Source organism: Grus americana, chromosome Z (genome assembly GCF_028858705.1).
Source record: "Grus americana isolate bGruAme1 chromosome Z, bGruAme1.mat, whole genome shotgun sequence".
Classification (NCBI taxonomy): Eukaryota; Metazoa; Chordata; class Aves; order Gruiformes; family Gruidae; genus Grus; species Grus americana.
Window position 1 is genome coordinate 67,644,413 of NC_072891.1, and position 15,343 is coordinate 67,659,755.

Sequence of the window (15,343 nt, forward strand, 5' to 3'; positions counted from 1 at the left end):
TTTACTCCTGATGTGCTATCTTTTAAAATAAATACATCAGTGTAATGAACATGGCATTACTGTAAAAGCAGAAAGGCAGGGAGCTCAATCATTCCCAAGTTAAGTTTCATTCACACCATCCATTCACTCTCCATTCTCATCTAACTTTCTGTATTTGCAAATATCCCAAGAAGATGTTCAAAACTGCTGCAACTGAGGCAAAGTTTATCACTGACTTCCCACCTTCCCTGGGGGGGTGGGGCCAGATGATCTTCAGAGGTCCCTTCCAACCCCTACCATTCTGTGATTCTCCAATTAGAATTACACAGCATCTGAAGGAGTTTTCATTTTACTAAGTGACTAGATGACTCTATGCTAGAGCAAAATACATCATCAACGTTTTGTTGTTACACAAGTTTTTAAGACTTACACGTGTTAAAATACATTACAATACAGTAAAGGAAGATCACTGAAATCTTATTTGTAGGTAGTTAACTCGATAAGGAGAAAACAGCAGATGGCAGCACCAGATGCTAGTGATCTGTCTGATAGGATTTCAGGATCAGCGTTATCTGTTGTCAAAAAAACCCTTGTAACATATACCCACAGCAAGTCATTAATACTCATTTACATGTAGCAGACATTTTGGCCTAAGAAAGAATAAAAAACACACTCTGCTCTAGTGCAAGTCTGAGTTTCAGTAGTTCTAGACATCACTTTCATTGGCTGAGGTATCACAGCAAAATCTCAAACAGAACTTCTGAGCTGATGTGATCCTCGAGAGGCTCTTAAGCATAGTCTGTTGTTTGTTTTACACAGACAGACACGATTAACTCAGATGTGTTCATGCATTCTGAGAGCAAGGACAGTTAGTGGAAGAGATGGCATATGGGGGCTGTTGAGTCTCCAGCTCTAAAGGCATTTAACGCCAAACTGAGTAAGTGTTTATCAGTAATGACATGGGTCTAGTTGATCCTGTGCTTGCTAAGGGAGAGAGAGCTCCAGGGCAGAGGCACAGAGGCAAAAGTGCTTGCAGTTGTAAATTTAAAATGCCCGTCACATAGTGTACCATCAAATCAGTCAGAACTTATTTTTAAAATGAGGAAAATCCAGCTTTTTAATTTAGGACTTCTTTCATGGCATAAATTAATTTGACAATAGCATTACAGTTCTTAAATACACTTATATAAAGGTTCGGTTTTTTTCAGTTATTCCTTCCCTCTGATGTTTTGCTGAATTAGGACTTTAAAGAGGTACTTAAATAATTCATGGTCACAGTGAGTAGATCTGTTGAGACATGGACTGCCCCAAATGCTTTCCTGCCATGATCAAAGCAGATGGCTATTTCACTCCACTACTGGTATTTTTAAACAGAATTAATGAACAGCTGAGTAGCTGGTAAGGTGAGCAAAATTAAAACCATATGCTGGAAAAAGATGAAGACTGTAGAGGAGCCCCAGACCTTGTCCCTGTTCATAGTGAATTTGCAGTCCTTCCGTGACCTTAGCGCTTTTCAACATCCTTCACTGTGTGGACCTTTCAAAATTTTCAACCAGAGGTGGAGATCCTCACACAGAGAATTCAAACCTATGGAAAAGACGCTTCCTTTGACCACTTCTTAGGAGCAGTCTGCCAGTCCTGCACAGCCCCTGGGATCACAGGATATTTATTTCACTCTTTCCATTCCTATCTCTGCCTTTAATGCACACCTCTATACAAAAGTACGGCTCTAAAAATAATAAAATAAAGGACCTCAGAGAAGTAAAATCCATCATCCCTTCCTGAAAAAGTCATTAATAATAAAGTCCTTCAGAGTCAATTACAAACTGCAAGCTGTACAGCCCCATTAGTTCTGCTGCAACTGATTAACTGTAACTGCTTGGAAATAAATGAGGAAACCTGTTGTTCATACGGAAGGAAGAACAGATTTGAACACATTTCATTCTGGCTCTGCAAAGCTCACAGAAGTAAAAAGTGGTAATAACGTTGTTGTTCAACAAGTCAGCAGATGTGACTGAATCCACACAGGGAGCAGATATGTTGTGCAAGAAGACAACATTTTTAGAGTCACTCTCAATGCCAAACCACACACTGAAATCTTTTCTTGTGACATCTTAAGTATGGACACGCTCCCCACACCCCCTCCCTTTTTTTTTTTTTTTTAAACATACAGAATTATGTGTGATGGACAAACATCTCTGCTTCATGCCCATGCTTTTCATTGATCACCTTTAGAGCAATCCCAGTTCTTTGTTAAATAGTACAATATAGTGTAACACAACTAGAACATCTCCTTCCTATAGCTACAGATGCACCTGTGTAGCACTTTGAACTGTTTGTGGGTTATTTGAAATTTGCTGATAAAAGACCTGAGGAGTGGACCTAATTTGCCAATATCAATCAATCAGTGGCCTCAAATAGTATAACATAAAAATGCCTCACATTGTCTTTTATTCTCATGTTTGTTGGGTTGATGCTATTATCTCAATTTTATTCAGTGGCTGGAAAACTGAAATACAGCATGCTTCGACTTTTAAAACATTTTTAGAAATGCTCAGCATAGCACTGCATTCCTTTGGTGACTGAGAAAGCTAAATCCCATTTTCGAAAGTAATGTAGGCAATCAGGAATCCAGCCCCCATTGGGGAAAAAAAAAAAAGAAAAGCCTTTTATTTTAGACACTGGGCCTAAATTTAGACATCTATCTTTTTACAAAAGTCCTGGCCAAAAGACAATTTGTGCAGAAACAAATGCAGAAAAAAATGCCATTTTCCAAAACTTTGTGTAGCTTTTGGATAATGTGAATCAGCTTCTTTATTCTTGGATCCTGAATCAAATTCAGTGGAAATAAATGTGCACTCTTATTTATTTTGTTGTTGTTATACTCTTGAGTTGCTGCCTTTGAACATGCAGTCCTCAGTAAATTTGTGTTCCATGCCAAAGTTAGGAATAACAGTAAAAAATGAAAATCACTGGAATGCTTACAGGATAATGAGACATTGTATTTCATGTTAACTAAATAAAAATACCTAGTACCTGCTAAACCACACAACTTTCAGAGCTTTCCTAAGCTTCTCAACAGAGTCTCCTAGGGAATTATAGCACACAATGGTCCCTTTTGGGGGCATAACTCTCACAGGACTGCAGAGTATGAGAACCCAACTACTCCCTTTCAACAGGAAAATCGAAATAGGAATAAGTAGTTTCGCTTACACACACAGAATTGCCCTTTCCTTTACCCACTATTCAGCAGAGAAACATTTGCACAGACCCAAAAGATCTTTCTGATGGAAAGAGATTTTAAATTTGATGGGAACCCCGTCTGCCCTGGAGTGCCTCACATCAAAATGCATCCGCACCCTTTCATACAGCATGCGTGTACCAACTTACCTTGTCTGATACAGCTGGTGCAGCCCTGCTCTTTTCTTGACGGGTCTTAGATGGATCCTCACGTGCTGAGCCAGACTCCGAACTTGGGCCTTTACCAGATTTACAGGGGCTAAAGCTTGACAGCCCCACACCGCTGCTGCCTCCTCTGCAACTCCTTTGGTGCACAATGAGAGAGTCGGGAAGGAAGGTTCGGCCACAGTTTCCACAGGGCAGGAGCTGGGCTTGAGCACTAAGATAAGCTGCCTCATTTTCAGCTGTGAGAGTACAGGAACCACCAGTAAGGACCTCAGGTTTCCTGGGCTGCGCTCTTCTGAGATGCCTTGGTAGCTGATTGTTTTCCATATGCCACTTCTCTAGGCACTGGGGTTCATGTATAGAAATAGACTGTGACCCAAATTCTCTGCCACAGATATAGCATACCCTGAAGCAAGGTCTTCTTGGTGGGATGATGGGCCGATTCAGTGGCATCCGAGACATGTTTGAAGAATCTGACCGTTCTGATATTATTGCAGTGCCTGGTCGCCTTTTCTGGGGTCCAGCTTCTAGATGTACTTCTTCAGGCAAAATTCTGGGAAGATCTGACGCGTTAGATGGTGAAACCTGCTCTGAAGGCAAGATGCTATTGACGCTAGCAGGGGTGTCTCCAGCACTTGGCAGAGCGTTACAGGGTTTGTTCACATGCTTTTTCTTGACTTTTTTTTCCATGAAGGGCACATTTCAAGAAACCTCTCTCTCCTACACACAAAGGGCTTCGGAAAATCTGTTATTCAGCATGATGCTCCATCTTCTTAATTCAGTTTCATGAGCTGGAATATACTAGGGACTTCAAAGCTGGAAAACTGCACCTAATAACCATTTCAGTAGGGAAAGAGGGTTTCTGTGTGGTTTTGCTTTGTCTTTTGGTTTTACATGATCCTGAAACAAATTAAAGCAGTATATATTAATAAACACCATCTCTTCTGTAAAAGTTACCAACTAATGGTTTATCACAAGAATCAGTTTACTACTCTGTCATATTTTTAAATAGCAGACAAATTACATGAAATATATCATACCCCTAATGACCAGCTAAACCATATAAATTCTAAAAAAAAAATTTCTAGCCTCAGAGGGTGTAAAGTCATGAAGAACATGAAAGAAGATGTGTTAACTGAAGCTGCTGAAATACATGTGGGTTTGATAATCAGGATGCTTTATTTTCAGAACTGGCATTTCTGACACAGTCTAATTTCTAAACTGTTTATGTTGATAGCTAAACATAATTTCCCTGCCTCTAAAGAAATTAATGTAAGTCCCTTAGTAGAGGGACGTCAATGTCCAATCTCCAAATGGACATTCAGCAAGGAAAATGTTCCCAGTCTGTAGGCTGAAGGAAATTATTAGGCCCCTTTACTCAGCACTTGTGAGGTGGCATCTCAAATTCTCTGACCAGTCTTGATTCTCCCACTACAGGAGAGATATTAGTGAAATGAAGTTTATCAATAAGGGCTACTGAGATACTCTGGGGGCTAAAGCCCATGCCATATGAGGAAACGCTGGGGGCACTGTGTTTGTTTAGTCTCAAGAAGATGGTGCTAAACATATTTCAGTTTTTCAATTTGCAGTCTATCCCTGTATACAGACAACTTTGTGTTGTATCACTTAAATGTTCATTTCTCAGAGACAATCTTTTGTGCCGGTCCTCCAAGTATCAGAAAATAAAATTCAGACTGTAAGCATGTTACAGTAGAGGCTATTGTTTTATTGCAAGAATACGAAATAACTACCAGGCTAGCTTTAGTCATAAGCAAGCAAGAGGTTGCATAGACATGTGACCACCAAGGACAGCAAAGTCACCATTGTCTATCTATAACAGAAGAAACAGCTGATTATACTTATTTTGCCACCAAGGACAGGGTCAAAGTGTAACGGCCACTGCTCTGGAGTTGGCAGCTCTTCCTTTGACTTAAGAGTCACCTTGCCCTTACCAAATATTCCAAACTTTATCTCAACTCTTCCAAACTTTTAGGGAGTTCCCAACTCCCTTAAACTTACCTATGCAGAGATCCTACTGACGCAGGTCACTTTCTCTGCTGCCACCAGCCAGCCTGGGTCTGCTCTGAACTGCTCTTTTGTCATGTCATCATGGGAGACTTTGCTCCCACTCAACAGCCTTTTCACCCTGATCACTCCCACCTCAGAACTCAGGGGCTGAATTTTACTACACCCAAGGGTGAAGACCCAGTTTTGTCATTACCATTGAGATGACAAACTTAAAACTTTGCCTGTGCCACTGAGAAGCACTGATCTGATTCTAGTCTCTCATAAATATTCTAGGGCATACCTTAAGGATATGGACAACAGTGAAAAAACAAGTTGTCACCAGGTTCACATGATAAGTCATCCTCTTGCCAGGCACACAAAGATGTTTAGATTGCCACATTCACACTGCTTGCTTAAATATTCACAAAGCTGCATATTCCAGGGACACTTGTGACACTTTCTCATTTTACAAAATCTCCTGTGAAGCTCAGATTTGTTTGTACACAAATTGGAAGATGTGAAGACCATCAGAGCCAATCTGTGATTTGTACTGGAACAAATCTCCGTGAACAAGTATGTTGCAGTTAGCTGTTAAAAACAAAATTCTTGAGGGACATTATACTTAGCACTCAAAGTTAACACCTTTAAATATTAGATAACTGCAGTCTGTGGAAAAATATACTAAAGGACAAGGCTGTAGCATCCTCTCATGTCGGAAGCTATCACATAAGTGTATAATGTACTTATAAGAACACACAAAGCTGGAATTTTTGTTTCAGATATAAAAAACCCCTTTTTTCTTTTCTTTTTTTTTTTTGTCTGACTCCTACACAATGTATAATTGTGAAATATCCAGTGGAAAAGCATACTAAAAACTAACAAAGAAACAAAGATTACAAGCAGTTCGGACAGTACCAGTTAATAACGCTTGGGCAGCTAGCTGGCTTCAAACTGTTAATATCCCATTTTAAAGAAATAAATTTTGCCCTCACCAGTAATGTTCCCTTAATGCAAAAAACTTCACTGCGTAGAAAGTATTACAAAAGCTAGTTGTACAACAAATCCCAAAGCCTTCCCTTGTTTTCCTTTAAGACCACCTAAATTTTCTGATCTTAACTTTACAGAAGGCTGATGACTTTGTACCATGACTTGCCACTGCAGGAGTTTGTCAGTTTTGACCTGGTTGTGCATGTGATTCAGTTAAGTGAGTGGTTCAACACTATGTGAAATTTAAATTTGCAAACTAGCATTGAGGCTACTCTACTGTAAAACCCTTTCAAAGACTGGGAGAGTTTCCAAGGAGGGTGGCCTGTTGGATGAATCCAAGTTGGGAAGTAGCCAAGCTCTTTAGGAGGATGAAGGGAATGGAGAGCCAGGGAAACATTAAAGGGTCATGAAGGCAGGGGAGATAAGGGTTATTGGAGGGTCACAGGAAGGGAGCATCAGAAAGCTCAGCTACATTTCAGGGAACTTGTGAACTTTGTAAGGTCCTATTAATGTCCTATTTATTGATTTATGTCAGAATGATAGTTTCTGCTACCTGAGACAATTCTTAAAGCGACAGTGGACATTGAACTGCCTGCCACATGAAGAATGTTAGGTGACTAAATCTGTTAGGATTAAGAATGAATCAGTCAATAAAAGATGCTATAAACAACCTATTAAAAATATAACCTATTGTTGGATTTCCAAGCTTGCTATTGTAAATACTTCATAAGAGAATTATGCTTCCTTGTGGGGATTACACCATTTGGTCTACATTTATTCCTGCCAAATTGACCGTTATTATTTGGAAAGTTCCTATAAATTCAGTGTGAAATGAAAAGGCATATGAGCCGTTCAAATCATCTTTTCTCAAGCTCAATGGTAAAGATATGGAAGTAAATCAGGTTTGAAGAAATCCAACATTTTTTCTCAAAACATAAAACTTTCTTAGTTTTGTCTTTTAAAAATGTTGCGACATGTTATTTAATAAAGTGCGAAGGTACAGCTGATCATTGCATATAGCTATTGGAAAACATTCCTCTCCTCTGCAGTTCCACTAGGTACAATACTTAAAAAACAATCTCATGAACTGCAGTGACAGGGCGCAACTAATGAATGAGTTCAATTTAACTAAAAGCAAGTGAGATACTATGGCTACTTCAGCATCAAGCTGAGAGCTCCACTTTACCCAAAATAGAACAGAATGACAAGAGTGCAAACAGCTCAGTACATCTCTTATCTTCTTGTCCTAAAGAGGGAACTGGAACTCTTGCTCACTGTTTTCAAGCTTATCTTACCCAGAAACTGCAACAATAGCATTATTATCCAGGCTTCAGTAATGCTGCCTTCTCTTAGCTGCCATGTGTGATTCAAACTATACAGTCAAGTGGAAACTTCTTCCCTGAAATGGCCTTCTTTATGTCTTCTTTCATGTCAGTGTTGGAACTTGGAAGCAAAGTGGACACATACGTTTCCTATTTCCTGTATGAAGCCCGTTCCTGAAGAGTGACCCTCTCTGTTTTTCATCTCTCTTAATTCTCTCATGTAAACAATTCCTCAAAACCCATTATAAGGTCATTTTGTAAGCCTGGATTCCTTGACCGAATTGAACAAAACATACTCGTGCTAGCTGGGGGATTAAATTGGCTGTTTCCAATGAATCTTCAACACTACTGCTTTTGACTTAGCTAGAATTCCACATGGAGACCTCCCAGCTGAGAAAAACAGAGTTTACGTTGTGGTGGAACACATTGCATGAAGTCTCCTGCTGCCAGGACACAGCCGTGCTTATTCAATGGACAAAACACAGCAACAGTTGTGACAATTTGGGGAATCTGTCTATGTACAGTTTATGAATGCTGACTGATATCATAGCCCCTCCATGTGCAGCTGTATCAGACTGTAAACCCCATTTAAACTGTACAGCTGGCTTACTGTCACTGTTCCCATCTGCCAGCACAGAAATGGACAAGATAAATCCTTGCACCAGGAGCTAAAGCAAAGGTCACAGAGCTTTCAAGCTTAGACATCTCAAAGAAATACCCCTTGGACATGTTTGACTCCGTCTAAAGGCAGAGCCAATTTTCATGTCTGGATTTAGGAGGGAGGACTATAAACAAGCAAAATAAATAGTGGGAACAACTGACTCCTTTATTATTTTAAAAACAGTGCTTGATAAAGCTATGAAAAGGATTTATATGAAGTACTCGGTTGAGGTGGCAGTGGCTTACATCCAGCAGGCTCTTTGGAGAGGTCATCTGTAATTGCAGAGTGCTTACAAAATCAGGACTAGCATAACAGAGTTATAAGAATGTGTGCGTGTGTTGCTTTGCCTGAGGAAGTGTATGAAAGGCCACAGAGATACATTAAATAAAAGGCAAAACATATGGCTCCAAAATGGTGGCATCCAAATACAACAGCCTGGTAGAAGCCCAGCTATGGATCAGGCTGCCAGTGTTGAAAAAGAATAAACTAATTTTAGCTTGCAAAAGATACTGGTTAATTCAGTATCACAGATTCAAGAGTTCCTGGCTGTGTAAGCCCTTATTTATGCAAACCCTCACCTCACTCTAAGAAGTCTTCCCTTTGTTTGCCTTCAGTGCTACACTTGATGTTGTATGCTCATTCTGCTTGTTCATCACTCAGTGCTTGTAGTCACAAGCTTTCTGCTTGTGACATCACAGTGGTTGTTATGTGGGTCATTTAATAAAGGTGGTTCATGTAAACTGGACTAAGTTCACAAATATTCTAAAAGAAATGTTATTTCAATTGTAATACCTAACTTTACTGTTATATAAATTACAAATTTCTCAAATAGCTTTAAACAAGAAACAACTTCTTGCACTACAGTAGTATCCAGAGATCCAGGTTTCTCAATGTGGGCTGGACTGTGTGAAAAGACAGAACAATTCAGTCTAAGAGGACAAAAGATACATAGAGATGAAGTGACCCCACTCAGCAAAGCAGAACGAGTCAGAGAGAGAAGGAAATTAATCTAGATTTTCCAGCGCCCCAACACTAAATCAGTCCGGTCACATGATCTTCTAAGGCGGATCCCTAACTTTACAGTCAAGGTAAGATAGTTCTTTTTTTTTTTTCCCCCCCCTTTTGCTGGGTTTTCATTATATTTACGTGTAAAGAGGTGTCAGAAAGGACCGAACTGACATCCCGTGTTGAGTGCCAAAAAGCCTTGCTTCAGGCTCTTTCCAAATAAAATGTTTTCTATGAGGCTTCCCGTTATTCTTTATGGGAAAGCAAATTAAATTTAACCAACATCTTAGGCTGTATTTACTCTTGTGCTAAATGTTGTTTTGTACTGCTCAATTATAAATCATTTTAGAAATCTGTTAAGACAAAGTACTCAAACATAAGTTGGACAAAAATATTGGATAATTTGTAGTATCTTACTGTTGGATCTGTTTTTCACTGAAAGATAAAAGGAAAAAATATTCTTATGTTTCCAACAATATTTTTAGCAAATTAACCACACATTAAAACCCTCATATTTTTCCAGCACAGCACTGCATTTTCTCCACAGTTCCTGTCTGGAGGAGTCTCCTTTGATTAGTCCTAGAGACTAATCTTTTCTTTCAGTCATGTTAAAAGAATAATCTATTATTTGATTTAACTTAAATAAAGACCACTGAGATGTAGTTTTCTACATTAGGATGCTTTATCTTGACAGAGCTGAGCACGACCCATGTTTTTAATGTGTCCTCCTATCTCAAGAAATGATTTGCAAGCTCTGAACACACAAATATTGGCATGTATCCCCACTTCTGGCAGCTTCCAGACTTTGTAAGTCTGTAAAATCTAACATCACAGCAGACTGGCTTAAATGTCTTATGAGTAATGCACACTCAGAAACATCCAAGTATGAAGCTTGTTCCATCAGAGGATCAGCTGCACGTACCCTCTCCCCCATACTATCTGCAGACCAGAGGCTGGTGGTTACATCTTCATTAAACATGGATGCAGCCAGCTAAGGACAAGGCAAGAATACTCAAAACCACATATGCCAAGTTAAAACCCCACTGTTTTCTGATGTATACAAACGAGCTAGAACTGTCTGGCAATTTTCTAACAAACATTTTTCCCACTGTTTAAAGTGTCGGTGAGACAAATCTAAAACTTTCTTTAAAGATGTACCTGTATCAATTACACAAGAATAAGAGAGAAATCAGTATTGTGTGTGTGTGCAAAGGTTCATTAGAATATAAGAGAAGGAAAATATATAACCCTGAGGTTTCTATATGATTCTAATGAAGAGCTATTTAAGGTGTTTTCTGTGATGAGACAATCAACCTAGTCAAAATTTTTTGTAGTTTTCCTCTGACCTATTAAATGCCCATATCTATCTTTGGATCTGATTGTCTTCCTACCTAAAACTTTATGGGCCAATCCAAAATTGACTGACGTCAATAGCAGTCATTGTACACTTGGTATTTGAGGAGACCCTATGTCTAATTATGCAGTAATTAAGCTTATTTTATTTAATTAACTTTATTTGATTTAATTTTATGACAGTGTTACCAGAGAAAGCTGGAGACTGGTTCTAGTGACCCAGCAGTTCTTTTGCATTACTATGTCCTCCTCTGCCCCAACTTAAGAAAGAATTCCCTTGATTTCATTGAAATCATAACCTCATATGAAGGAATTATGTCTGCCACCAGTTAAAATATATGGAAAAAGTGAAACGTGTTTAGTTGGAAAAAAATTAGTTTGTCAGAATTTAAAAAAAATCAAAGTTCTGTACCTGCTCCAGTAATGCCATTCTCAGATATCTTTTATGCTCCACAAACAAGGTTCTTGCTTTTTATATTTTACTTAGTGATGCATTATAACTTATCAGGGTGAGGATTACCTTAGTTTTACTCACATACAATTATTTAACACACTCATCTCATATTTTAAATTAATAATGTTAACCTGCGTGCATACTTAATCTTGTGCAAAAACCAGCATAGATATATTCCCAGTTTGGGTGACACTGGGGATACTATGCATCACCTTCTTAATCATCGTCACTTACTGCAGTAGATCTGTGATATTTAACACTATGCAAATCATAGAGGGCATATCAGATATGCATCAAATAATGAATAAACTGGACATGTTCACCCTGCCCACAGCACAGGAGTAAGAGAGCAAGCAGATGTTGAAGTAAGTTTACACAGCTCAAAGTGAGCTACATGTACTTCTTAGCTCAGGTGTCTTTGTTCAACTTTTCCATTTGTGGGACTGATGTGTGCAGAATCTGGCTGATTCACAGTGATTTTGATGGTGAGTATGCAATTTGTGCAATAATTTCAAGAAAGTAGGCTGACCTTTTAGGGAGAAAAAAAAGGTGGATGGATAAATGCATAATCAGTTATGAGTCTGATACAAAAAATAGAAGCTGGGCATGTCAGCTTATACAAACTGACACAAGACAGTGGAAATCAGAAAGATGACAATGTACGTGTGGTGAGAGTCTGTCACTAGACGTGTGGAGTGATTCAGTGCAGGAAAGGCACTTTTCTCAATAATCCACATTAAAGCAATTACATTATGCAGGATAAAATAATCAGAAGGGGTAAATATTCTCATCTTCCACAGTGTAAATCAATCTCAATAATTTTTCAATAGAAAGTTAGTGTTCCTGCTGACAAGTGACTCCATAACTAAGGTTTTCAGTACTTCTATTATGAACAGTGTTATAACTTGATTACCATAGCAATTCCTATGCTCAGTAAAATACACCAGCTATTAAAAGGAATATGAAAACTAAACAATGAGCAGAAAGCTACAGTAACTGAGAACTGACAGAGGGAATCTAGACAAGCAGAGGAAATGATCTGAAGTGGAAAATGGCTAGGACAACAGAACTCTGGACAACCAATTATTTTGTGAAATGTTGGTAATCCTAACAAGTTATTAAATAATCATTGTTGTATCTTGCATGAACGATACAGCACATCCTAACACTTTGCAAAACATTCACTTGAGGGCATTATAGCTCAAGGCTGATGATGGCTAAGTGGTAGGGGAACGCTCATTTTTAAGGGGCTTGTTGGTAACAAAACTTAATAACATCATTCTTTTACATTATTGTTTATCTCCTCCAGATTAGATCGACAGTCATTTTTAGTTGGTGTGAGAGCATGTAGCTGATAAACTTTATCAAGTTTTACCTGGTGGCACTGTAATTTGTTATGTTTAATGGTGGTCTTTTTCTCAATTTATATTTGAAGCTGTTATCCATGTATCTGTCTGTATCATCCTGTTTCCTGTTTTATAATTCTTTAGTTAGAATATTATTAAATTCCATGACCCAACAGAAATACATATGGAGTAGAAGCCTGAAATAGCCCCAGATAATGTGGGTTAATTGAAGAGACATGTAAAAACCTGTGTATGTCTGATCTCTTTACTGTGTAACTGTAATTTCACCTGGTTAGAAACCAACGCATCCTATTGTAGATCAATGTCCTAGGCAATTAAGTAAATAGAAAAGTAAATGTAAATAAAAAATACATTTGTAATGAAGTCAATGGTGTTAATTTATAACTTGAACAATCAGTTCACTGCAAGTATCTTAAGAATAAATTTTGTGAACATGAGCTTTAAGATAAACCACTTGGAAATGACAGCAAAGTTTTCTGTTTCACTTGTGCTTTCCAAGTTAAAAAAAACCCTAAAATCTGGCTTTTATAGTAAGCCTTCTCATTACTGTTGAGCCCCACACATTTTCTGGGAATAGAACTGAAAGAGGTAATTTCTGTGATATAGGATAGGTAGGGTTATCTCGTACACAGAGTAACATTTCTAGCTTTCAATATCTAAACAATTGCCCATGATTCCAATTGTAATGTCCTGCCCCTTAAAACACACACATAAATGAACTTCATCCACTTCCCAAGAAAAGTGAGGGGGGAATTAGGAAATCAGAACATCTGACCTGGTAAATGCTGTTTACTCACACACTATTTTTGCCAGGCAAATCTCTGTGGAAATGAATTCCAGACAACAAATGCATTATCCTTGCAGTAAGCACTATTAGACACCCATTTATCACCAGCTAGCTGATCTGATGGGAGAAAGTCACTCAAATCTTTCCTCATTGACCTTTTTACTTACTTATAACTGGGCCCCTGCGCTCTGCAGGAACCCAGCCATCTCGTACTTTGGTGTCAGGCACTGCTGCAATGGGATGAGGACAGGACACAGGACTGTGTTATTTAATCCTGGGCTTACTGAGGTTCAGGCCAGGCATGCTGTCAGTACCATCACCTGAGTTTCACAGGGAAATCAGGTGAAAAGCAGAAACACTAGGATTCCACGCTCAGAGGATCCCAAATGCCTGTGCCCGTTGGCTAGGCAGGAGAGTTGCTTGGACTTCAGGACTTAAGGAAAACCACAGTGCCTCCTCACCCAACCAGTCCTCCACCTTCCCGCCCTAAGGAACTCCACAGGCTTATTCAGATTCAAGGCAAGGCATCGCATAATTAATGTCTTCCTAAACATTACCTTCGTTCCAAAGAGTGGCTCAAAAATCCCTAATTTTCACAAGATCTGGGCTTCTCTGATGTTGCCTTTGGTTCAGTTTGTCCTTTATGAAAGAAAAGAGTTGAACAGCAAAGTTAGGCGAACACATTTCCCCCCTCCCCCCCGTATATTTAGGTTTCCCCCCCCCATTTTTTTTTTACTTCTCCCCCCTCGCCCTCCCGCCGGAGCCCTCGGGGTCTCGCAGGGGACCGGCCCACGGCGGCGGCAACCGTCGGCTCCAGCGCCCCAGGGTTGTCACGGCAACGCGTCAATACATGCAATTTTTCCTCCGGCTGCCCGGGCGCCGATTGGCCGACGCCGTTGTTGGGTCACCGAGAGGAGGGAGGAGCCCGCGTCTGGCAGAGAGCAGGCAGAACGGGCAGCTCCGCCCGCGCCCCCGGGGCACTCGTTGCTTTGGAAGGACACGCGGAGTTCCTCGACTTTTGGGGCAAAACGTGTCTTTTCCTGCCAGGCAAGCAGCAGAAGTATAGGGGGGAGAGAGAGGGAAAGGAAATCTATTTGATCAATTTGACCCGTGCAAGCTGTTCCGAGGGAAGGGTCCCCAGTCAGGCTCGGCATCAATGCAAGGGGTCCGCTCTCTTAAACCCTTTCCCTTGTTGACTTGGTGAAAAGGGACAAATGGCCTCGTTGGGAAGCCCAGGCAACAGAGAAGAATAAGAGCATAGAGCCGTAATTCCGTCTCCTACACAGGCACTGTTCTCATTCAAAAATTCACACGTTTTGGCTAAATTGTTTCAACCTTTTTCCAAATTTAACTTTTGCAAGCTTCATATTTTCCATGGAAATTAATTCTACAGAAACAATCATAAATAAAGTGCTACAAGAAAGCACCACTGGTTCAAACATTCACGTGGCAAGTGTTCTCTGCTGGCAGCGCAGAGTGCAAGCCCACAGTGCTTCTTCAGTTCTACCCCTTTCTGCATAACAAACTTCAGTCGTCGGTTACTGAAACCCTTAAAATGCACAACAGAATCTTGGCAAGAGCAATGTCTTGTATTCTGCTAAGCAACAGAGGTCTACTGCAAACATTCTAGTATTTGTTTCACACTGAAATTTTTGGTGTGGCAGGTACACTGCTAAGGCAGATGTTAAGCAAACCTGTCAAATGGGTTTTTACAACTTCACATTCTTTGAACATCTTCCCTGGCAGTTTCATCAAGTTCTCTAAATCACATTAATTCCCAAGCCTGAAATACAAAATGGAAAATGACAAAAGGCTTTCAGAGTAGTAGAATTGGGTTGCCTGACCTGAATGAGTTGCACTGCAAAACACCAGCCTGTAAAGGAGAAAAGTGAAAGGAGGACAGGCCTTCTGACACTACAGTACCAGTATGCCAAACAATTAGTTCAACTTTATGCTATACATGGCAAAAGTGTTTATCAAATGAATAACACTTGGATCACAAAGCAAATGGCATTT

General features: G+C 39.7%; 1 protein-coding gene across 5 annotated transcripts in view; it reads right to left on the reverse strand.

Moving 5' to 3' along the window:
- LOC129199611 (zinc finger protein 474) overlaps positions 1-14,144 on the reverse strand; it is a 39,611-nt gene extending 25,467 nt beyond the window's left edge. For 3 of the 5 annotated variants that reach the window (XM_054810368.1, XM_054810369.1, XM_054810367.1), the window contains exons 1-2: positions 13,885-13,981; positions 3,370-4,284 (exon numbers count right to left, since the gene is read on the reverse strand). In XM_054810368.1, the coding sequence (XP_054666343.1) occupies positions 3,370-4,074 (705 nt within the window). In that variant the 5' untranslated portion in view covers positions 4,075-4,284; positions 13,885-13,981. Of the gene's footprint in view, positions 1-3,369; positions 4,285-13,884 lie in introns of all 5 variants that reach the window. The other 2 variants (XM_054810365.1, XM_054810366.1) reach the window with 2 other exon arrangements.
- Between the last annotated feature and the right edge of the window lie 1,199 nt (positions 14,145-15,343).